Genomic DNA, 24,060 nt, shown 5'->3' with positions numbered 1-24,060 from the left:
TCACACATAACTGATGTGATCCAAGGCACATCCATGCCCAAAAGGAGAGGTTACTTCTGGATGTCCTTGATCATCCTGGAGCCATTCCATGGCTTGATAATTTACTCCCTTGATACCAAGTATAAAGAGCCCTTGACGGTGGCAATTTTTCTCCATTTGTCTGCTTCTTGGAAAATACTGACCAACATAGCTCTGCAAGTGCCACCATGTTGGTCTTCAAATAGTAAATTTGGCATATGAATGCCTCCAGTACACTTATGACCTCATTAGTTACTGTCTCAGATGTTCCAAGTGAAGAGAGGATCTTCAGAGTCTGAATTAAAATTATTTGTTCTTTCCAGCCAACCTTCCAGTAGTATCATAGCTTGAAGGGGCATGGGTATCTTGCAGTGCAGTGGCTTTCAATGGTCTGAATGATAAGAACACATCTCTGGAATGTACAGTGATTCTGTTCCCCAGCAGCAGCCATAAAAACAGAACTGAATTGGGTAGAATCTCATAGACAGCATTAGAACAGCTGTGTCTTATGCAAAACTCCAGAGCTCAGTAGCATCTCTCTCTGTCGCATTGATGGCATGCAAGATAATTTTCCTTTCAGCCCCATGCAGCGGGTGTGGCTGGCCCTGGGGACTACCTGAGCAGTGGTCCTGAGGGTGGGCAGCTCCCAGCAGCGGTCCCCAGGTGGTCCTGGCAGTTGGTGCCACACTGGCCCTGGTGCCCCGCTCACTCAGCAGTGGTCCTGGGGGCTTCCGGAGCAGCTGCTGCTACTGGTCCATCTCCCCGCCTCTGAGCAGCAGCCCCCTGGGATTCCCCGTAAGCAGCGGTTGTCCTGGGGGCAGCCAGAGAAGCTGCTTCTTGGCATCCTCCGGCAGTAGTCCCAGGGCGTCCCCTGGCAGCAGGGGCTGTGCTGGTCCTGGCGCCACTCCCTGCACCCAGCAGTGGTCCAGGGGGCTGCCAGAGCAGCCGCTGCTCAGCAGCTCCTGGCAGTGGGTGCTGCTGCCCCCCCTTACCTCAAGCAGTGGCCCCCAGGGGCACTCCCCGAGCAGCAGCCCCCCCAGGGTGCCCCTCCAAGCAGCAGCCCCCTGGCTCCCCTCCAGCAGCGGTCCCCCAAGATTTAGTCAGGGTATTTATAGTATAAGTCATGGACAGGTCCCTGGCTTTTACTAAAAATACCCATGACTAAACGGTAGCCTTAATGATGGGAAATCAACTTGAAATACTCCTTCCACTTATAGTAACCTGTAACATTCAAAACATTAGCCAGGTATCATGTTAGTCTATAAGGTGCCACAGGGCTCTTTGTCACATGGGAACTACGGTATGATTCTCTAGATTGTCACCAGTCAAATTACACCCACCCACCTTGCTCCAGCATTGCACCGAGACTGACCTGCACAGCGCCCCCTCCCGGGCAACCTTGGGACTGGCCCCGCCCAGTGCAGCGCAGCCCCGCCCACACGCACGAGTTGTGTACCTCAGGCCAGCCCTGGCGGAATGTACCATCTCCCTGCTGCTGTGGGGTGGCGCTACCTAAGAGCCCGAGCCCGAGCCCGGCTGTTGCTCCTTCACCCCAGCCCGGTCCTGGGCTGCCTCAGCCCCGGTCTTCGCTCTGCCCCGCCTGGCGCGAAAAGGGCCCTGGGCTCACCATCGCACCCCCCGGCTCGAAGAAATGGTTCAGCCCACTGCCGGAGAGTCGGGGTGGCCTCGGACTGAACCTCTGACATGTGAGGGGGGGAGAGGCGAGGGGCCGCGGCTGGAAACCCGGGAGCAGGAGGGAGACCGAGGAGTGCTACAGTCTGCCCGCCCCGCCCTGCTCCCCCTGCCGCCCCCGCTTCCCGCCGGGCGAGCGCGCGTGGGGCAGCCCAGGCGGCTGGATCGCTCCCCCTGCCGCGGGAACGCGGTTGGTTCGGGCCGTCAGTCCGTGTCAGGCGCCCTGAGGCACGGGACGGGAGGGGTCTCGGGGAAGCCGCCGGGTGAGTGTCCAGCCCCAGCCCCTCGCTGCGGGGGGGGGTCTCCGGGCCGGAGCCTCCCCACCAGCGCCGCGGGGAGGGAGTCGGGTCCGGTCCGGTCCTAGCGGGGGGGGGATTAGGCCAGGTCTCTGCGGGGGCAGGTGTCTCGGGGTTAGGTCAGGTCTCTGTGGATGTCCCGGGGTGGGTTAGGCCAGGTCTCTGCGTGGGGGCAGGTGTGTGTGTGGGGTTAGGTCAGGTCTCTGCGGGGGCAGGTGTCTCTGTGTGTGTGTGGGGTTAGGCCAGGTCTCTGCAGGGGCGGATGTCCCGGGGGTTAGGCCAGGTCTCTGCGTGGGGGCAGGTGTCCCTGTGTGTGTGTGTGGGGTTAGGTCAGGTCTCTGCGGGGCAGGTGTCTCTGTGTGTGGGGTTAGGCCAGGTCTCTGCAGGGGCAGGTGTCCCTGTGTGTGTGTGTGTTTGTGAGGAGGGGGAATTAGGCCAGGTCTCTGCGGGGGGGGGTAGGCCAGGTCTCTGCAGGGGAGCAGGTGTCTCTGTGTGTGTGTGTGGGGGGGTTAGGCCAGGTCTCTGCGGGGGGGTGGATGTCCTGGGGGGGGGGGTTAGGCCAGGTCTCTGCGTGGGGGGGGCAGGTGTCCCTGTGTGTGTGTGTGTGTGTTTGTGAGGGGAAGATTAGGCCAGGTCTCTGCGGGGGGGCGGATGCCCCGGGGGGGGGATTAGGCCAGGTCTCTGCGGGGGGGCAGGTGTCCCTGTGAGGGGGGGATTAGGCCAGGTCTCGGGGGGGGGGGGGCAGGTGTCCCTGTGGGGGAGGGTTGTCAGGCCAGGTCCTAGCAGGGGCAGACAGGGGGGTCAGGCAGGTCTGGGGGGGAAGCCCCCCCATAGGGTAGGTCAGGCCAGGTCCTAGCAGGGGCCAGGGAAGTGCCCCCATGTGGGGAGTTGGGGGTCAGGCTAGGGGACAGGTGCCCCATGAGTAGCCCAGACTGGCTCCTGGGACAGAGCAGTTGGGTGCTGGCGGGGGAGGGGGCTGATCTCCCTTCTCATCCTTAGAAGTGTCCCTGCAGGTCCGAGCTGAGGCAGGGGCAGCGTGGGGAAGCCCCCCTGGGTTGGACCCTCCACTGCCTTGGCCTTGCCCTGTCCAGGCCTGAGAATCCTGCATTAGACTCGCCCACTTGCCTAGAGAGAAAAGGGCCCAGCTGAGAGCTGTGATTTGTAGCCTGCATGACCCCTTCGGAAGTGACCTGGCCGCAGAGCTGAACCTGACTCCAAGCCAGGGGCGGCTCTAGCAATTTTGCCGCCCCAAGCACGGCGGCACGCCACGGGGGGCCGCTCTGCCGGTCGCCTGCGGGAGGTCCACCAGAGCCGCGGGATCAGCGGACCCTCCACAGGCATGCCTGCGGGAGGTCCACCGGAGCCGCGGGACCAGCGGACCCTCCGCAGGCACGCCTGCGGGAGGTCCACCGGAGCTGCCTGCCGCCCTCCCGGCGACTGGCAGAGCGCCCCCCTGCGGCATGTCACCCCAAGCATGCGCTTGGCGTGCTGGGGCCTGGAGCTGCCCCTGCTCCAAGCTTCTCTGGAGTGGAAAGATCCGGGCTGGTGCTGATCGGAATGGGGGTATATTTTGGTTTCTGTTTATTATACTGATATTGGGTCCTTCCTCCCTCACCTGCAGGAGAGCTGAGGAGCCAGCTAAGCTATCGCTATGAACGCCATTGTTGCCCTCTGTCATTTCTGTGAGCTCCATGGCCCTCGCACCCTCTTTTGTACAGAGGTGCTGCATTCGCCACTTCCTCAAGGCGCAGGGAATGGAGACAGCCCTGGGCAAAGTGAGCAGGCAGAAGACGAAGAAGGCGGCATTCAGATGAGCAGCAGGATCCGCTCACACAGCCCAGCAGAAGGTGCTAGTGCTGACTCTAGTAGTCCAGGGCCAAAGAAGTCAGATATGTGCGAGGTGTGTATATGGACACCCCTGTGTCTTTTGCTGAACTAATGGGCTTTGGGATTCTCAGTGAAGGGCATGTTATTGTTTGGGAGAAAAAATAGTGCACGGAAAATGGCTTATACTTGCACAGTGCCGGTAACAACAAAGGATCCCAAAACCCTTATAAACTCTAGATTAGATTAGAATTGTTTTGCACACCACTGATGTGCAGCCATCTGTGTAGTTAAAGCCTGACCATCGATTAACAGCAGCAATACTTACGCAAAAGTATAAAACAGGAAATGGAAAAAATTCTGTATCCAGTTAAAATTGTAGAGAAAATGTATTCACCCGTGTGTCTGTCCGTCCCCATTGGTGCTCTTCCACTTAACTGTTGGTACCTTTTTCATTAAGCTATTCCTAGTGTGCTTTGTGTCTCTCAAGTGGTAACAGATTTCAGTGTGTCAGTGGATTCACAGTTGCTTCCACCATCAGCTGAATTTGGCCAGTTGTGTAGCCCGCGTCAAATACAAAATCCAGCGAGGGAGTGAGTTATGAAAGAGGCTGTAGGAGAGGAAGGATGGTTTGGTGGTTAGGACTTGGGAGACCTGGATTCAAGTCCCTGCTGTGCCACAGACTTCCTGACCATGAGTGAGTCACTCAGCCTCTTGGTGCCTCAGTTCCCCGTCTGTAAATACTTTCCTATCTCCCTGGGGTGTTGTGAGGATACCTATGCTGAAGATTTAATCATTCAGGTGCTGTGGTAATGGGGCCTACATATAAGTACATTAGATCGTTGTGTCCTACTTTACTATAGGATTTTCCTTTTCTGTGGTCAGGGTTGCCGCTCTCTTGCAGCAGGACACCCTGGATATGTCAGCCATGACACAGAGACATCAATCAAATATGTCAGCCACCAGCACCCAAACCATCCGCAGCTGTTCAGCATTGTGCGTCAGGCCTGTGTCCGCAGCCTGAGTTGTGAGGTAAGTGATATGAAATGCAAGACGTGTATGTATATAGACGTGTATGCTGTTTCTGATCTAAGACTCTGCTTCACTGATGTCAGCCCCTCCACAGCCATAGGAAGGGGTTGGAGATGGAAGGCAAGGCAAGACACTGGGTCTCAGTATTTGGCAGGAATTTTTAAAGGTGACTGCAAAAGAAAAAATACTTGACTCTGCCCTTTTTGATGCATAAAGAAGGCCTGAAAGGTTTTTTATATAAAGTTTCAGTCATTTCAGAGCTGTGATGAATTAATTTTTAATTTTCATCATCTGATCACCTCGAATGCTCTCTAGCATAAGAGTTTTAGCATACATGTTAACTAATGTTCCACCTTTATATCTAGCTGTGACACTTTTGAGTACATTTCCCACACCTGAAGAAGAGTTCCGTGTAGTTCAGTGTCACTAACCAGTCAATCACAATCTCCTTCCTTAGAGGTTTTTAAGGTCAGGCTTGACAAAGCCCTGGCTTGGATGAATTGGTTGGGGATTGGCCCTGCTTTGAGCAGGGGGTTGGACTAGATGACCTCCTGAGGTTCCTTCCAACCCTGATAGTCTATGATTCTATGACTGGTAGATCCTCCTAGGATTGACCAGTTGATTGCGGTCTCCGGTGGTGCAGAGTGGTTGCCGCTAAGGCAGACTCCCTGCCTACCCCGGCCCCATGCCGCTCTCGGAAGCAGCCAGTGCAGCCCCACGGCTGGGGGGACAGGGGTCTCCCTTTGCACCCCTTCCCCAGCTCTAACTTCCCCTGAGCCAGCACCCGATGCCCCCTCTTGCTCCCCAACACTCTCCCCCAGCCCGGAGCCTCCTCCTGCACCCAAACTCCTAGAGCTTGCACCCCTCACCCCCTCCTGCCCCCCAAACCACTGCCCCAGGCTCAGCTCAGATCCCCCTCCCACACTGCAAACCGCTCAGCCCCAGCCCAGAGCCCGCATCCCCCTCCTGAACTCAACCCCCTGCCCCAGCCCGATGAAAGTGAGTGAGGGTGGGGGAGAGTGAGCGACAGGTGTGTGTGTGGAGTGAGTGGGGAGGGGCTTTTGGGAAGGGGCAGGGCCTCAAGGAAAGGGCAGAGTAGATTCTGGGTTGCCCTTATATTCAAAAAGTGATCTTAGGCATAAAAAGATTGGAGACCACTGGTGTAGTTTAAAGGCTTGTCTCTTTCACCAACAGAAGTTGGTCCAGTAAGAGAGATTACCTCACCCACTTTGTCCCTCCATCATCTGATCTGTTACTGGAGAGAACCTTTGCTAATTTTGGGTTGACTACTCTTCACCTGAAGCAAAGGCACTTGTGATCTCAGAGCTGTGTTTTCGCTTTCTTGTGTTTGCCCCTATTTATCTTACTTATTTCCAAAATAAGCCACCTCAGTGGTAGTGTTGCAGGCTGTTGCTCGGTATCAGTAAATGTTGTTTTGGACCTTTGTGGACCAATAACTTACAGCCTCTTACAAAAGGAGGGAAAACCTTACAGAAATTGAGATTGCCCCAGCTCATGCGTCCATTTAATCAATTTTGCTGTAGCAGAATACAGCGACATTCTTAAGTTCCAGTTAACCTGAAGGTTGTGCCAGGTACATGGGGCAGCAGCAGAGATGTTTGGCTCCATCTATCAGACCTTGTATGTTGGATCGCACTCCTGAAAGGGCTGCCCATGCCTCAGCAGGCAATACCCTCACAAGTGGGAAAGCTTTGCTCGAAGAGCTTGACGTAATTTCAGTTAAGTGATGTGCTGAGCCAATTTGTTCTATCACGTCCGTTTCCCACCAGGTCTGCCCAGGACGTGAAGGCCCTATCTTCTTTGGGGATGAGCAGCATGGCTTTGTGTTCAGCCACACCTTCTTCATCAAAGATAGCCTGGCGCGTGGCTTCCAGCGCTGGTACAGCATCATCACTATTATGATGGACCGGATCTATCTCATCAACTCCTGGCCTTTCCTGCTAGCGAAGATCCGAGGCATCATTGATGAGCTTCAGGGAAAAGCACTCAAGGTGGGTCTGCTTGAGAGAGAACACAAATACAGGTGAGAGAAAGAAGGTTAAGTGGGATTGGCGTGCCCAACAGACTGGGAGAGAACTAAAGAGTAATGTACGCAGCTAGAGCTGTAAGGGAAACTTGGGTGGTGATGTTGAGATTAAGGGGCACGTAGGGATGGACCCATGCTTTGGATGCCTCAGAAGGGAAGACAGACATCTTCTCCATCCCATCTCTTTTGTTGCCTATAAGAAGGGGTTGAACTGTGAGGGAGAGAGGGGAATTGTGGTATACCTCCAAGCTCTGCCCACAAAATAAACTTGCCCCATGTGAGACATTGGAATGAGGGCCACTCATGGTAGACTGGGCAGATGTTCAAAAGATGATTGTGCAGCACTCAAATTCCGCTCGGTTCCTTCTTGGTGGGGCTTAACTATGCCTAAAAGCTCTGCTAGGTTTCTTAGGCTTGGCTGCTTCCAGATTGGGGCAGGCAAAATAGCTCCCAAATGCCACCCACTTGTGGCACCGAAGTGTGGTGTCTCCCACAGAAAATTGGGCAGATCTGTTCTTATTTCTTTCTCACATGAGGAATGAAATAATGTAAATGTTAACGTTAACTGTCATCGCTGGGTATCTGAGATAACGCCTCTTGGAAATGAATGGGGCAGTTCGCACCCCTCAGAGCTATAGTAAATTTTCTAAATGACTTAGGTGCTTTAGGCTCCCAAATCCAACTTTCAAAAGTGCCTAAGTCCCATTGGAAATCAGTGGAACAAGGTGCTTTTGAAAATTGTACCCTTAGTCGCTGCATACTTAGACATTTCTGCGTCCATTACACTCTTTTGAGGTTTCTTCACAACCATAAATGGTAGAGACTTACTTTTTTTTCCCATTTGTTTCTTTCTTTCTTTTAAAGCTGAGTTTCTGGAGAATAAGATAGCGGCTTGAGAGAGGTGCTGGTGTGGCAAACTGCCATATACCAGCCCAATCAAGCCTTGTCTATAAAAATGTCATTCTTTCTCTGTCTTTTCTGGATCTAAAGGGAAATTTTTCAATTTGCCCATCCTTCTGGTGGGAAAAGAATTGCCAGCTTGATTCTGTAGCTGATGGGAAATAGGGTTTTATTCCACGTTAACAAGGTGCATCTTCCTAGTTGTTCCACTGAGTCATTTACTTAAATGTCTTTTCTGTTGTCCTCTAACTGTCTTTATTTTGTAACTCAGGTGTTTGAAGCTGAGCAGTATGGGTGCCCACAGCGAGCCCAGCGCATGAATACGGCCTTCACCCCCTTTCTGCACCAGAGGAATGGTAATGCAGCCCGTTCCCTGACGTCGCTGACCAACGATGACAACCTGTGGGCATGTCTGCACACTTCCTTTGCTTGGTAATGTCCTCTATGTCTCTGGGGCCTATACCACCTGTTGGAATAACAGAGACATTTCCCAGCATCCTAGAATAGTGGGGACATGGGGTGAGCATCTAAGTTGTTGGTATTCCAGTACTATGTGGGGCTCTATCCCAAGAGTTAGCAGGGACTGGGCATGTTGATGCAGCAGCCTTCTTGGTCCCTTGCTTTTCCTATCGCTCTACAGCAGACGTTCCGGCCGACTCAGGAGCAGCACTGACGTGCTGCAGTGGGAATCATGTTTATCAGCCTCTCTGATCTAGAGAGAGGCTCTGCAAAGCATCAGACAAAAGTGGAAGGAGGAGATAGAGCTCTTCTTGCCCACCCCACCCCGCACCTAACTTGTGACAGTAGTAACTCTGTTGTGTTGAACAGTCTAACTCTGCCATGCCCTGGTACCTTGTGCTATGCAGTATAAGATGTTTTACCCTGCCAAATGGATGTGCATTAGTGAAATTTCACAGTATGCTATGCCAATGCCAGACTCGAACATCAGACTCCTCTGGAGAGATGCTGTGGAGAGTGGTGTACTCCTGGAGATGTGATGGGTTTGGGTTTTTTAGGAGGGATATAGCGGTAAGGCTGGCATGCTGCAGTAACATTCTTTCCAATGCTCTTGGGTGCCCCAGTCCATTGTGAAAAGTTTTAGTAGTTACAACATGGGGAATTGAAGGAAAGCTCAAATGAGCCACATCTCAGTGGTAGCTTGATTCTTGGTAAGCTTACTCTGTCACGTTTCATGTTGACAACTTTGCCCCCAGCAAGCAGGCTTGATGAATATTGATTTATTTTTTTTCCCCCCACCTCCCCTGTCATTTTTCACTTCTCCAGGCTTTTGAAAGCTTGTGGCAGCCGGCTCACGGAGAAGCTTCTGGAGGGAGCTCCCACAGAGGACACCCTAGTTCAGATGGAAAAGCTTGCAGGTGAGTCTCCAAGCTTCTAGAGCAGGGAGAGCATTTCAGAATGCTTTGGATGGGAAAACTGTGAACATCTGCTCATTGCATCCACAGCATAAAGTACTGTTTGCCTCTGTCATCCTGTGATACAACTTGCCTAATGTGGAAAGAAATCTGATGTGAAAATAAGACCTGTGGAGGTTTAAGGTCTCCCTGTGTGCATTCATTATTTGCATATTGGCCTCGCATTACCATGATATCTGTACCTTTTAGCTGGGATGTACCTAATAATGTGTCTGACTGGCAAAGAGAGGTTACTACTGCATGACATGAGACTTTCCCCTTTCTTACTATTTCACAAGCTTCCTAAATATATAGAAACATGGATTTCCCACACTGAATTAGTTCATCAGTCCATCTACTCAAGTATCTGTATAGCCTGCCTCAAGGAGCAGCTGGTCTCTTCAAAGGAAGGATACAGAAAGCTCCATAGTGTATTTGGCCAATTGTGCAGTGTTCTGTCTGGGGCGAACACCAAAGAGTCAGGAAGTAAGTTGTCATTTTATGCTCTGAAGCATGAGGTTTGATTACTTATTACCTTAGCTTGCATCATAAGCTGCAAACACTACTATTGAAAAGGCCCACCCATTTCTCCCCTCCCTCCCAAAATTGGCCATAGCGAGTCCAGTGTGAAACGATACTAGACGATGTTCAGAAGTTGAGCTCTGGGGCAGTTGTTGTATCTGGAGGGAACATAACAAATGATCTTTCTCTTCTCTTGGAGACCTGAAAGAAGAGTCAGAAGGCTGGGATGGCTCAGAGGGAGAAGAAGAGAAGCCTTCTGCCCAGCCAGATGTAGTAGAAGGGCGGGAGCTAACTAAATGCCCAACGGACACATCTCTGATGTCAGATTGCAGCAGCTGGAATGTAGCTTCCAGAAGGCTGTCCGTCTTCCGGTCCCTCAGGCACATGAGACAGGTAGGAAAGGAGGACTGGAGCCTTTGGCTGGGTGCTTTCTGACCTATGCACCGGCAAAGCCTTTATTCAGAAGAGAATGGCTACTTACTGCCGTGTTTTGTTTTTTACACACACACACACACTTTTCTTCTGGGGTCTAAACTTAGTTTTTCTTTCCTGGTACCTGTTTTATCTACCTCTGAATGTCAGCAATGCTGCTCAAACAGGAGTCAGCAAAGAACTTGAAAACCGTCTGGCATCTGAAGCATGGGGGGTGTGTCACGATTATAAGGTGAACTGCATCTCTAACTCCTCTTGGTCTGAGTGCGCCCACTCTAGGTCTCCGGCATCTAGCTGTCACTTGTCTTTCAGGGAGGAATTGCGCTATTCTCTCGGAGATCAGCCCTGAGTTGCAGTCCCCTATGTGTCAGGTGTGATTTACCTCAGCAGGCCTGTTTTATGTCCAGCCCTGCACTTCTATTCCCTCTGAGAGCCATGGCAGTGGTTTAATACAGTGACAAACCAACCTCTTTAGAGCAAAGTATTCTTTTAGTTAAAACAAAAACATTTAAGAGAAACCCCCCCCCAAAAAAAAAAATTATAAAGCAGACTGTAGGCATGTCTAGCTTTTCCCTCAGGCTTCCCAGAATCTGGGAAGGCCTGATTTCTTTAGATACCCCCCACCCCCGCGAGTCTCTCTGTCTGTCAGCCTGTCTCCCTGAGAGAGGCTCTTGAATGTTTTAGACTATTTGTTTCTAGCCTCCCAGCCTGGCAAGACAAGGCTTGTAACTCGTTGGGGACAGGATCCTTGAAGCTCACAGCTTGCCCCTTTGTCTTCCAGACATGTGCTTAGTGCTGCTTGTCTAGGACTATTGTGGGGCTTTCCTGTTTGTGCTGCCACAGCCCCCGCTTAAGTTAGATCAATACATTTGTAGAAGAAATTCTAATAACTCTCCATAGTTGTACAGAAACTTTAGTTCACTGATCAGGTTACTTACAATGGTTTGAATATTGTTTGTAGATTAACACAGCTCTCCACACCTGTCAAAGTTGGCAAACAGGGCAATGGTGACAGGGGTTAGGCATTTTCATCCCCAGACCAGTAGTATGAACACAGCACAGGTCAGTAGTGATTGAAAGTTGTTGTCATGTATTGGCAGTTTGGCCTGTAGGAAGTGTTAGGTCTCAGTCCTGCTCCAAATGAGCGGGTGTCTGTCTTGCCCAGACCACCAGCACAGTTGGCATGGATTGGCCCACTTGTTGGCAGCCTCAGCTGAGAGGCCAAGGAGTGTGTGAATGGCCCTGGGAACTGAGCTGTTCTCTTACCTGTGGTTAGAACTGAATTTCATCCTAGGTTGTGGTCAGGAATGTTGGCAGGGAAGTATGTGCTACTGTGCTTGCTCTGAGACAGAGGGCTGAAGTCATGCTGTGATGATTGGGCCTGTAAATTGACCCTAACTGTGAGTGCAACAGTAAAAAGTGAGTGAAAGTTTGTAAAATGTCGCAATAACCTATAACACCGAATGTTGGTGGGAAAAGGGGCAAAAGGGAGACTCAGTCCAAATCAAAAGGCCTACTGATATAATTCAGGGACTGTGTTAAAATGTGCCTGGCAAAGTGTGGGAGCAGAAATCAATGGACCAAAATTGGTGTGTCAGAAATTAGTCCTAATAGATGAACAAAATAATTAGGGGATTGGCTGTTGCACCCATTGCTTTTTTGTGGCTCTTAAAAAGAAAGATGTTTGGGGGAAATTAGCAGAAGAAAAAGCTGTCTGACAGCAACCACTGCGGTCAGTTTTACCAGCATGGCTGCCACTGTCTCCTGGGATCCCCGGATCTACCGTAACACCATTGGGCCGTCGGTGTTCTGATCCCAAAAGATCTGACCAGAGTGGGCCAGAGAGAGGAACGCAGATGCCCTCATCACTTCCACTGGCTCCAGCTGACTCCCAAACACCCCCTGGGGTGTGAGACTGTCTCCCTTCACTCCTTGTGTCCCCCTTTTCCTTCCTTGTCTCATTTCTTTTGCATTCTGTTTAATAAAAGCCCGGCTAAGACTGCAATACTGCTATCAGCCTGTGACCAGAAAGGCAAATAGAAGCAATGCCCCAAACCGTCTGATGCTGGTACCAGTTTTCCAGATCTCCAAGTGGCTGATAAGACTGTGTGCTGTGCCTGTTGTTTTCCAGCAGTGAGACTGCAAGTGAAAGTCAGCACCAGAGGCTGAAGCTGCATTTTCTATTTGTGGTGTTCTCTTCTTTCCCCTTTTGTGTGGATTTCTCTTGTTTTGTCTTCTAGGAAACAAAATGAGACTTTGACAACAGCAATAACAACTCCTCCAGCCCATTTCAACTAACTCCCCCCTGCAAAAGACAGTATTAAAAATGGTGATAACTATCTAAAAGACTGTCAAACAAGGGTTTTTTCCTTCTAAAGGCTCTTTGCAGTGAAAGAGAGAGAACAATGGATATTGTTTAAAATAAAGCCTTATTTAACACTTAACATTTCAAGTCCTTTAACTGTTTTCCTTCTGTTCTGTATCTTTAATGAAGGTTAAAAATTACTTTTAATCGTGTGTTTGGTATGGCATTAAGCAGGCTGAGGTCTCTGTATACCAAACCCTGAATCTTGTTTCCAGCTGTTTAATGTTGGACAGAGACAGGGTCATATTAACACCTCTAACTCTTTGAGCCCATATATTTCATCTAAATTAATACAAGAGCCCCACCAGGCTGTCAGTCTAGCATCTTTCACCAACACTAAAATACATATTTAGACTTGTGCTGTATGCAGTAGACTTAATGGTAATAGTTCACTAGCATTTCCAATATGTAATCAGTAACATGGCTGGAAGGCTGCTTTGCAGACATGCTTGTGATGGACTAAAATGGTGAAGGAGAGTAGTAAAATATCCAAGTAAACTCAGGATTAACTTGTTTCAGGTCCTGGGGGCATCAGCTTTCCGCATGCTGGCGTGGCATGTATTAATGGGGAATCAGGTCATCTGGAAAGCACGAGATACAGATCTCGTCCAGTCTGCCTTTGACATCCTACGGGTAAGAACTTGTTTCTTCATCTCCCTGTTGCATCTTCTTGCATAGTGTTTAACAGTTTAGGCCCTCAAATTTACCTGCCTCTTAAAATATAATCTGGTGCGGAATGTGCTCCAAATTCTATTAGCGTTTAAAACAAAAAATGCTGTTTTGTTACCAAAACTTTAAATTAAAAAAAACCCAGCACCTCTATTGTTTATGTAGGGCCTGTAGTAATTAGTGTCTTGCTATTGTGTAACAACCAGCAGCAAGAGAACTGATCTGTTTGAAATAATCAGGCTTCTTCTGAGCAGTGAAGAAAACATCACCGAGTAGAACTGAAAAAGAGGGTACTGCTACCTCTCTTATTCCAAGGGTTTCTAGGAGACTTTTCCCCTTTGAAGGCTCCATATTGTAGCCTCTAAGCCAAGGAGGGCTGGGAGTGGTTCTCTGCTCAGCCTCGTATTGTCCGAAGGGAGTCTTTCAAGCCAAGTGAGATACTTCCATCTCCCAGAGTCAGCGCAAGCTGCCTTAGCAGCCCTCCGAGATGCCACCAGCCTGACAAGTGAGACAGAAACTTGGACGTGAACCTGGGCCCATATCTTTAATTCTAAAGCTTCTCTTGCCATGTTTGTTTCCTTCTGCAGACCATGCTGCCTGTGGGTTGTGTTCGGATTATCCCCTACAGTGACCGCTATGAAGAGGCATATCGGTGTAACTTCCTGGGGCTCAGCCCCCATGTGCATATCCCACCCCACATACTGTCATCTGGTAAGAGAACCAGCTCCTCTCCCTGTTGTCTATGTTAAAATACCTTGTGAAGGCAAAGAGTTGTCAACTAAAGCCCAGCATCCTTGAATGAACTAGAACCAGTGCCCCTTTGTGATGTTTTCCAAGTGACCTTACCCGCTCTATTGCTGAGGGACATTGCATGATCATGGCTTGCAGTGGGCTCAATGACTAGAAATCCCAGTTCCTGGTTAATAAGAGGCTAATACTGCTGCATATGGACCAAACACTGCAGCCTGCCAGAGTAGCACTTAGTTTATATGCACACACCCAAATCTGTGACAATCTGCTGTGTGTGGTGGGTTTGTGTGAGAGATTAACCTAAAGGTATTTTAAACTTTGCCCTTTGTCAGCCTTTCTGAATGGGGATCCTAAACAAATACAGCAACAGTATGTCCAATTCCCACTCAAGTCAAATGAAGTCTTTCCATTGGCTTCAATGGAAGTTCGATCAGAGCCTTAGTGAGCAAAAGGTTTAAAAGACAGAACATCATAGATGTTAGTCAGTAAAGTCTTGGCCAGAGCTGGGTGTTGGTTTTTACTATAAATTAATTCCTTTTACAGCGCGGGTGCAGGTGGTTGCTATTATATTTCCAAGATTTATTAAGTTAATATCAGCAAGCCAGAGATCTCCCCAGCCAACTCTTTTAGGACTCTTAGGTGCAAGTTATCTGGACCTGCTGATTTTAAAAATGCTTACCTAAGTAAATGTTTAACATCCTCCTTTGTTACTAATGGACAGGAAAGTACTTTATCATCCCCTTATGATGCAATTATATCATCCTGCTTCTTTCCGAACACAGAACAGAAATATATGTTGAATGTTTCTGCCTTTTTTTGCATCATTAACAATTTTACCATTTCTGTCTAGTAATGTTATGCCATTGAAAGGATTTCTTTTGTTCCTAATATAGTTTAAAAACTTCTTCTTATTGTCTTTAGCCCTGCCAGCCATATTTCCCCTCGATGTCTTTAGCTTTTTTACATTTCATAATTTCTAATTTATATTGATTGCCGTCTAGATTACTTTTCTTCGATTTGTTATATTTCAAATCGCTGCCTTCACTTCATCAGTGAACGAAATGGGCTTTTAGCCAAAGTTGTCCTCTTTCTTAAATGTGGAATCATGATTTTTTGGCCATCTAATACATTCTTCTCAAAGAACTCCCAATTTTCATTCACATTTTTGCAGTCTAAACTTTTCCTCATGATTAGTTTTGCTCACAATTTCCTTCCACTTTGGGGAAATTAGCCCTTCTGAAGCACAGAGTATATATATTTTGATATATTATTTTTCATATAGATTGTTGGTTTTAATGTGCTGGGGGGTTTATCATCACTCTAGAATTTGCTGTCATTGTGGAAGTCCGCACTGCCACCCGGTGCAGCCTCTACCCAGTCCTGTTTGATGATGAGCAGCCCCTCAGCAAGTACGAGTTTGTGGTCACCAGTGGCAGCCCTGTGGCAGCAGAGCGAGGTGGGTGCTTTGGAAAGGTGGAACTCTGTCAGGAGAGGCCTAGGCCACTGTGGCTGGAATAGAATCTCTATCTGTAGCTGTTAGCATTCTTTCATCACCATTTGGCTGTGTGGGCTTATTCTTGTGTTCTGGCTGCTAAGAAAGTTTGTATGCAAGGCCATGTCAGTACACAAATATGGTCTTGGAGAACTTGATTTTCTCTAGATAAGCAGGCTGTTGAAATGCTGTTAATTATATAGGATTTGCCATACTAGCTCAGCAGGTTGTCTAATCTTCAGAGAAGAGGAAGAATCTTCTATAACTCACCTGGCCTACAATAATGTATCTAGGGCGATACTTTCCTGATCCATGGTGAACAGTCTGCGCTGTGAAACATGTCATTTCCCTAAACTCATGCAAGTGTAGTCTAATCTGCTAGTCAGCCAGATAACGATAAAATTATCTAACTCGTGTCTGATACTGACTTCCTGTGACTGTGAACTACAAGGACTAAATTCAGCTTTACCTGGTTTTTTAAAAAGTGCCTGATACTCCCATGCTGAGAGTTTAATTTTACCTACAAACTACTCTTTCCAAGTGGGCCCGTCATTTGGACGGGTATGACCCTAAGGCACTTCTGTAGACCGTGCATTCAGTATTTTCAGAGCAATCTTTTTTTAATTTAGAAGAGCTGTTTTCATAGGCTCTAAGTAGGCACATGATTGATCCCCTCTCTCCTCTTACCACTCCTTTAAGGATGTGAGTGTAAGAGAGCTAAAACAAGGATTTTTCAACAGCACTGCAGAATACCTTACTGCGTTGCAGAAGCTGCTGCAGGTCCCCAGCTATGGTTGGAGGATCCTACTAGCACATGTACAGTTCCATACGGCTTCTTTGAGAACATTGGTTCTATTGTGGAAGGCAAGGGAGCAGCTGAGGGCTGTTATCTTTCCTCTTGTAATACCCATGAATTTCCTCTTGGCTCAAGAAGGGATTTGGGTTGATTAGTCATCTAAGAACCCTGCCTTCACTGAGATGAGCTTTGCTGCCATTGTTCAATGCTCTGGCTCTGTTCAGAGGGAGGTTATTACTTTAATGCACTGAATCAGAGCAGTGGTGAAAAGTGCATGCAGATTAATGCTCTGGAACTAGTGTTGAAAGGGGCCAGAGGCATTCTGTGCCCCTGAGCTGTAGTCCACTGAGCCTTAGACAAGCATAGACATCCCATGTTAACGGTTGATAAAGGCATTAAAAGTGGATGATCTGTTGTTCCTCTTGTGACCCTTCTCCCTGTGCTTGCAGTTGGCCCTACCATCTTGAACAAGATTGAAGCTGCTCTGACTAACCAGAATCTTTCTGTAGACGTTGTGGATCAGTGCCTCGTCTGCCTGAAGGAGGAGTGGATGAAGTAAGAGGCAACTGCTTTGTTTCTGTGAAACAGCTTTAGATATTTTAGTGTAATCCCATCAAGATATTCCAAAGGGTTTTCCAGAGACACTGGTGGGATAACCAACTGGCATGTTCATCACTTTATACAGGACCAGTTCGTAGCCAGTTGACCTTTGGCGTTAGTTTTGAGCCCCACTCTCTGGAGAGCAGTATGATCTGGGCACAGAATTGGGAGATAGGGAGCCCTAGTTCTAATCCTAGCTTTGATACTAACTCCCTCAGTGGCCTTGGGCAAGTCTCTTTTAACTTCTGTGCCTCAATCTCCCCAATTGTGATGCTGGTCTACAAGACCAGTCTTGCTTACCTCACCAAAGTGTCAGGATTCAAGAGCTGTCTCCATCTTCAAAGCTCTTTGCAAATGTATATTGGGTTCTGAATGTCCACTAAGATCTACAGCAGGTAACTGTGCTAAACAGATAACATGGTGTTGTCCACAGGCGCTGCATGTGAAGGCACGAGTGATTACAGTGGAAGATGGAACAATTGGGTGAAATAATTCATGGCCCTAGTGTGGTTTTAGCATAATTTGAAAGCTAGGAGGAGTTGGATGTGCACATTCAGTGGGAGGCTGTTCCAAGTGTGCAGGATGGCATGGAGGAAGGCATAAAGGAAAATGGGAAAGGGAAAATTCAGAATTACTAAATATTATCAGGGCTGGAAGTGGCTAATAATTATGTCCAATTCCTTTTTCCAAACCTCTGAGCATAAGAGGAGCGCCTTTGGGATTTTCCTTTTGATGCTTCATTAGCATCTTGTTGCACAGAATTATTGGGTACGAAAGAGAAACTTGCAGTGCTGCCTATGCCTGTATCTGAAACATAATGTGTACTAATGCATCGCTAGTGACAGGAATTTTTTGTTTCTGCAGTAAAGTGAAGGTCCTCTTTAAATTCACCAAAGTAGACAGTCGACCCAAGGAGGACACTCAAAAACTGCTGAGCATTCTGGGGGCGGCTGAGGAAGACAATGTCAAGCTCCTCAAGTTCTGGATGACTGGCCTGAGCAAGACATACAAGTCACACCTGATGTCAACGGTCCGCAGCCCAACCTCTTCAGAGTCTCGGAACTAACCAGGAATGCCTAGACTCACTTGCTGCCTTCGAATACGTGCAAGGAACCGAGAGTTTTCTTTGAGCCTTCAGCATGCACATCATGTGAATAGTGAAACACCATTGAACCTCTTACTGCCCTCAGACTAACTCTGAGTTCTGGTTTTAGTCTTTTGAATTGCTGTGAGACTGTGCTCCTAAGAGTGCATGTAATTAGCGCTGCTCTCTGCCTCCAGATAGGGCTCTGGACTCCAACTCCACTCTGAACCTAGCCTGCAAACTGAAGTCTAATTCAGTGTAACTCAAGGAACCAGAGTAAACCAGTCAGTGCCCTTGTGCCAGCCTTATCACTAATGGGGTGACAGTAGAACTCCTGCAACTCTGGATTTTATCTTGGATGTTGCCATAAATAGACGTCTTGATGTTTGGGACTGCAGAGAGACAAAAACAATTTGGACATAATATCACTGTAGGTCCCACCTAACATCTCCGTAGATTAGAGGAGCAAAGAAGCAACAAAAATCTTAGGCGTGTGACTGGGGTTACTACATCTTAACCTTAGTTACGGAACACTCCTATCATTACTTTCTAAAACCACTTCGTGCTCAGTAGATTTGGCTGGATCTGAAGAACTTCATGACTTATGCTACAACGGAGAATTGCAGAGGACTCTTATTTATGTTTTTCCACATTCTTAATAGCCTAACTTTAAAACTACGCTTTAGGTTTGCTCCAGAAATCTGCTACTGTCCAAAATGGTAAGTGACACAGGGATTGTCTCAAAGCGCACACTGAATGATGATGTGTAGGCAAAGTTCCCTAGCACAGAGGGGACTTTCTCCTCCCCTCAGAAGTGCTCCACTGCTCTCTGTATTCTACCTTTCCAGCTAGTGTGTGGTTAAGCAGGAAACAGCCAGTTTACAGAATCTCCCTCGCTGTGAAACCCTGAAGTAGCCAGTTTGAAGTCTGCTAATACCAGGGCAAGGAGAGCATGCACAAGAAGAGCAGCAGCAGCATCTGTGCATCTTTTAGCTACTGACTTTGGCTCTTAGTGAACATCTTACTGTAAAGGAATTACTGTATTTCTAATTTTATCCTAGGTTATTGTTGGAAATCTTGACAGGACTATAGACATTAAAAATAAAAAAGGCAAAGGAAGTGTGTTGTAATTCCATTGAACCAATGTGTTCACATTTTAACAAGAACCAGAGCTGGTATTCAAACCCATCTGCAGGTTCTGTTTTTATGTATATTTAGTACCTGGATATTTTTGTCAATAAGTCTGTAAAAATGGCAACAAGCATTAAAACTCAATAAGAGCTATTTTTGTAAAATGGAGAGAACCTGATTTGTCTTGATGTTTAAGTATTTTAAAACTGGATTGCACATAAGAGCAGCAATTTAACCATGGGACTTCTCTTGCGCTGGCTCCCAGGGTTTGGACTGCAGAACCTTTTATGTCTTTTTGTTCTTAGATTCTGCTTCTTGTGTGTAAGATACAGTTATTCCTAACTGGCTTTAATCCCAAGCAACTGATTTATCAGCTTCGAGGTTCTTGACTCTGTATGGCCTTCCCAGGAAGATGACACAGCCAGTGTGTACATAACCCAGTGGAGAGATCATTATCCTGTTATTTCAGAAACCGTCCAGCTTGATTAACTGCAGGGTTCACCATCAACATAAACATAGAGCAAATGCAAGAATTTTCACATCAGCAATGTTCTTGCAGCTCTAAGTGTGAGGCCAGGACTGCTGGTCTCACTGAAGCTATAGCTGGAATTAACACATTGTTCTTAGCCTGAGTTAATTGACTAATGGGGGATGGGGTGGGGGGAAACAGTGTCATCAATTGACATCTTTCCCTCTAACTGATGTTCACCGAAGGGAGAGGGGAGTAAGGACTTTAGCCCTGCAGGGTATGGGGGCTCCACACTTTGGCTACTGGGGCGGGCAGTGCCTGGGCCAGCTCCTCTGTACAGTGAGGGGAGTAGGTAGGAGGGTAGCTAGGGGCTGGGTGCAGCACAGAGGGGATCTCTCAGGATGACAAGAGAAGAGTAGAGAGGGGCAGTGGGTGGCTGGCCGGGGCTAGCTCTGGGTGGAGGGGAGGGTAGCTAGGAGCTCTGTGGCATGGCGGGTAGCTCAGGGTGGCAGGGGGAGGGCAGGAGTGTGAGGGATGTGGAGCTGCCCCCAGGACTGTCCCACTCTGGCACTGCAGTTTGGAGGGACAACACCCCTCCCAACTCCACCCATGCATTCACAGACCCCTGAAACTAGCTTGGGAGATGCAGAATCCTGGTTGAAAACTGCTGCTCCAAGGGACTTAGGTACCTGTGATGGGATTTCCCCAGGGTAAAACCTGGAACTGTGGGACTGCTGTGCACCCTCAAGGCTCCAGCCTGGGCCATTTCTCACAATGCTATGCCAGTGACAAGCAGCAAACCCCTCCAGGTGCTGTGATCACTCAGCCATCAGCAGGTGGGGACCCACACTCGGCTGAATTACATGAATGCTGTCTCAGCCACTCATGTCTTGCACAGAAAGAGGCACCAGCAAATCACCCCAGAAATATACTATCTTACACTGCTCAAGACTCCCTTGGTCAGGGCATGCTCATTAATTAGTTTGCCACTCCAACAAGGGCTAGTGGACGTGCAACAACCCTTGAGCTGAGATTCTCTAAGCACATCAACCCAAAACACGCTGTTTTAGGTAAAATAGAAAACAGACTTATTAACTCCAGTGCTAGCTTTCATGTGATTATAAGTTACAGGCATAGAGCTCAGAGGCAGCGGTGCTACTTCCCTAGAAGCCAACTGAGCCCCCTCCCCTGCATGGTGTTGGGCACTGTAGGCTAAGAAATAAAAGCCACTGAACCAAAGAGCTGACCATTGGCAAGTATGGCTACACTGCAAATTAAGGTGGAATTGTACCATGGTCTGCTGTAACAATGGCAGTGAAAAATGCAGTGGCATGGACCCGCCCTCTTCCAGCTCACCCCAGCTGCCCCCAACCGCCCTCCTGGCTCACCCTTCCCCAGCCCCCCCCCCAGCCGTCCCCATTTGCCAACCGCCCCCCCCCCCACCTACGCCCCTTCTCCAACCGCCCCCCGGGCTCACCCTTCCCCCCCCCCCCCGCAGGCGTAGCGAGACGCTGAGGCGAGGCGAGGGGCGCGCGCTCACCCAGTGCCTTGGGGCTGGGCAGCGCGCGCGCGTTCGGGGCGGCGGGGGGGGCTCAGCGGGGATCCGTCGCTTTGAGTTCGGACAGTTGGTCTCGCACATGCGCGGCAAAAAAATCCGCCCCCCCCCCCCCAGCCTTAGCACGTGACCCGCCGACTTCGCGTACGCGAATCCCTGCGCCACCGAGGCCGCGCCCCAGCGCTGCTCACGTGACCCCGGCACGTGGTCCGGAGCGGGCGCGCGAGCCATGTGGCCGGGCCTCGAGGCGTTGCCATGGCGCTGGGCGGTCGGCGCGGCCCTGGGGCTCGGGCTGGCGCTAGAGGCGCTGGCGCTGCTGGTGCGCGGCTGGCGGCGGCGGCGGCGCCGGGCCCCGCGGCGCGAGGTGCTTTTCTTCCCGTCGCCGGTGACCTGCACCGCGGCGCTGCTGGGCGAGCCGGGCGCCGCGCCCTGCCCCTGCCCGCTGCCGCACGGCGACAGCCCGCTCGCCCGCCTGCTGCGCCGCCTGCTCTCGGCGCGCCGCTCGCTGGAGCTCTGCCTCTTCGCCTTCTCCAGCCCGCAGCTGGGCCGCGCCGTGCAGCTGCTGCACCGCCGGGGCGTGCGCGTGCGCCTCGTCACCGACTCCGACTACATGGTGCTCACCGGCTCGCAGATCGGCCGCCTGCGGCAGGCGGGTGAGGGGCGGGCAGGAGGGGGTGGGGGAGGGAAGCGGGTCAGGGATGGAGACGGCAGAAGGGGAGCCAAGGGACAGCACCGGGAGTAGGTGGAGCTGGGGACACCCCCAAATGGAGGAACTGTAGGGAGAAGCTATGGGGAGGGTGTGCGCGCGCCAGGGAAAAGCCTGACACAGGGCAGCTGGGGGAGACTTTGGGGGAGCCTGGCTCAGCCCTGGGGAAGATGGGAGGAGCTAGTGGGGTCTTCCACATTAAAGAAGAGGGTGGTTGCTCCGGTGCAGCCGCCTGGTCTCCCCTGTGGCCTGTTAGAAGAGGCAGGCACACTGGAGCAAGCTTAGCCAAGCCCCCTGTCCTTGCAGACTGTTCAACAGTGTCACAAGGGACAGACACGTGGCAAGAGGACCACAGGGCTCAGTGTTTCCCTGTCCTGTTGTTGGGGTGGTGAGGAATGGCATCAAACACTCATGTTGATTTTTTTTTTTTTTTTTTATTTTAGTTAAGGGCATCAAGTTCTGAACCTTAGGACACTTTTTATTAATGCAGTGTAGCTTTTGGGCATAAGAAAGCTTTTTACCTTCAAGAGGAAGCACTGAAAACGTTCTCCTCATTTTGCAGGGATTCAGGTGCGTCACGACCAGGATAGTGGCTACATGCATCACAAATTTGCTATTATAGACAAAAAGATGCTCATCACTGGTTCCCTCAACTGGACCACTCAAGCTATCCAGAACAACCGTGAGAATGTGCTGATTGTGGAGGATGCAGAGTATGTGGAGCCATTCCTGGCAGAGTTTGAAAGGATTTGGGAAGAGTACAATCCAGCTAATTATACATTTTTCCCCACCAAAAAGGAACAGAAATGACAGCTTTTTGGAGCTGGAAGGGTCCTTGACAAATAGCATTTTTCTAGCAAGCTTCTTTGTATTTAATTTTGTTATAGCTACAAAGACTATAGCATCATGCAAGGGTGAAGAGTTCTGTACTTTTCAGTGATAACCTCACTGTGTACTAAGTGAAAGTGCATCACTCTAAACTTCTTGGTAAGTAGTGGTGTAGTAGAAGGGCCAGCATGTTCCCGCTGTAGTGCTGGAGCTCAGAAGATAATGGTCACTGCCATGCACTGGAAGAAGGCAAAGTTTGGAATGTTTAAGAGTACTGGATATTTTGATAGTGAAATAACCACTTACTGGTTACCGCTAGTGACATTACAGAATGGGATACTATTTCTGGTATGGCTGATGGTTGCTGGGAAACTACTTGTTTATTTCATGCATGGCAGTATGAGTGCAAATCCTCATCACTAGTTCTCAAAGAATTGGGTAAGGGGGTTCTGCACAAAGCTATAATTCACACATGGACTGAACTGGGTATGTTACTTTATTAGGAGTGGAAAGTGCCTTAGACATTTAACCTTTAAAATACGTAAGACGAGGTTTGTTATGGAAAACTTGATTGAGAGGTCAGGAATTTTAATATTTATTTTGAATTTTGATTAACCTCCCTCTAGTCTGTTCACTTTCTCAGTAGCTGCAGCGTAATAGAATCCTAGAAAAAGTGCCCTGGTGGGGCTGGAGAGTAGATATGGCAATCTGCAGAAAAACAATACAGGCTGACCATCGTAACAGCCCAGGAGTGTGAGAGAAATACTTGGAGTGCAAAGGGTTGAAAAACTGACTGTAGCTGAGTTGCTGCCCCTCAGGGAAAGGAACTGCAAAAGGAAACCCCAGTACACGTAGGGGACAGGCTTCTTGCTCTGTTCATATACAAGAAAAGAAGCGTAACCCCATCCATATCAATTGCCCAACGTGTCTTGGCAATAGAGAATATAGAACACCACCATTCCCATTTTAATCTTCAGGATAGATTGGCAGTTTTCCCCTGTGCAAGCCTCCCCTGCATTTTCTTGCAGATACTAGGTGTCATCATGTCCCTGTCCTCTTGGGAAGTGGGCTTTTAATAGCAATCATCTACTGCCCTCCTCCATTTATGGTGGCAGTCTCCTAAATGAAATTCAGAGGTCAGGGTAGATTCTTGACTTCCTGAAAACAAAACCGTTTCATGTCTAGTGGAAAGCGGGTTACTGCTCTTGAAGATGCTGTGTGACAGGCAACAGAAGCTGTTATGCCTATGCAGGTGTAAGCTGTCCCCTCAGGGGTTAAGAGGCCAGTTCAGTTTCCATACCCGTTACATCCTTGGCTCTTACTGAGAGCTCTTGAGGCGTTGACACAGACTAAGAATGGCACACACTGATTTGTTTTAGACATATCTGTCTATACACTTGAAACAGTGACCTGGAACGTGAGAGGGTTCATGTCCTTATG

At 49.2% G+C, this 24,060-nt stretch overlaps 2 protein-coding genes across 4 annotated transcripts; both read left to right on the top strand.

Moving 5' to 3' along the window:
• The first annotated feature begins 1,578 nt into the window (after positions 1-1,578).
• FLCN (folliculin) lies at positions 1,579-19,438 on the top strand. 3 transcript variants are annotated; one of them, XM_039492731.1, is made up of 12 exons: positions 1,579-1,724; positions 3,628-3,906; positions 4,716-4,862; positions 6,653-6,874; positions 8,081-8,241; positions 9,094-9,185; positions 9,943-10,136; positions 13,060-13,173; positions 13,797-13,920; positions 15,284-15,415; positions 16,697-16,802; positions 17,712-17,913. In XM_039492731.1, exons 2-12 carry the CDS (start codon positions 3,658-3,660, stop codon positions 17,911-17,913), a joined length of 1,743 nt encoding a protein of 580 aa, XP_039348665.1. In that variant the 5' UTR covers positions 1,579-1,724; positions 3,628-3,657. The 3 variants fall into 3 exon arrangements, with proteins under 3 accessions (XP_039348665.1, XP_039348664.1, XP_039348666.1); XM_039492730.1 differs by lacking the exon at positions 1,579-1,724 and adding an exon at positions 1,737-1,973; XM_039492732.1 differs by lacking the exon at positions 1,579-1,724 and having other exon boundaries at positions 3,658-3,906; positions 17,712-19,438.
• A 1,877-nt stretch (positions 19,439-21,315) lies between these two features.
• Positions 21,316-22,882, top strand: PLD6 (phospholipase D family member 6). Its single transcript, XM_039493380.1, has 2 exons — positions 21,316-21,739; positions 22,355-22,882. The coding sequence occupies exons 1-2, from the start codon at positions 21,316-21,318 to the stop codon at positions 22,600-22,602; spliced, it is 672 nt and encodes a 223-aa protein (XP_039349314.1). The 3' UTR covers positions 22,603-22,882.
• The last annotated feature ends 1,178 nt before the right edge of the window (positions 22,883-24,060 follow it).

The sequence above is a fragment of the Mauremys reevesii genome, linkage group 10, assembly GCF_016161935.1.
Source record: "Mauremys reevesii isolate NIE-2019 linkage group 10, ASM1616193v1, whole genome shotgun sequence".
In the NCBI taxonomy this organism is placed as follows: Eukaryota; Metazoa; Chordata; order Testudines; family Geoemydidae; genus Mauremys; species Mauremys reevesii.
Note: the sequence above shows the minus strand (reverse complement) of the source record. Positions and strands in the feature narration are given on the sequence as shown.

Bases quoted from the DNA above. Each gene is read 5' to 3' on its own strand.
- FLCN (XM_039492732.1), top strand. From the start codon at position 3,658: ATGAACGCCATTGTTGCCCTCTGTCATTTCTGTGAGCTCCATGGCCCT. The intron at 6,875-8,080 runs GTGGGTCTGCTT...TTTGTAACTCAG, and splicing joins TTCAGGGAAAAGCACTCAAG to GTGTTTGAAGCTGAGCAGTA. The intron at 13,921-15,283 runs GTAAGAGAACCA...TCATCACTCTAG, and splicing joins ACCCCACATACTGTCATCTG to AATTTGCTGTCATTGTGGAA.
- PLD6 (XM_039493380.1), top strand. From the start codon at position 21,316: ATGTGGCCGGGCCTCGAGGCGTTGCCATGGCGCTGGGCGGTCGGCGCG. The intron at 21,740-22,354 runs GTGAGGGGCGGG...CTCATTTTGCAG, and splicing joins CGGCCGCCTGCGGCAGGCGG to GGATTCAGGTGCGTCACGAC.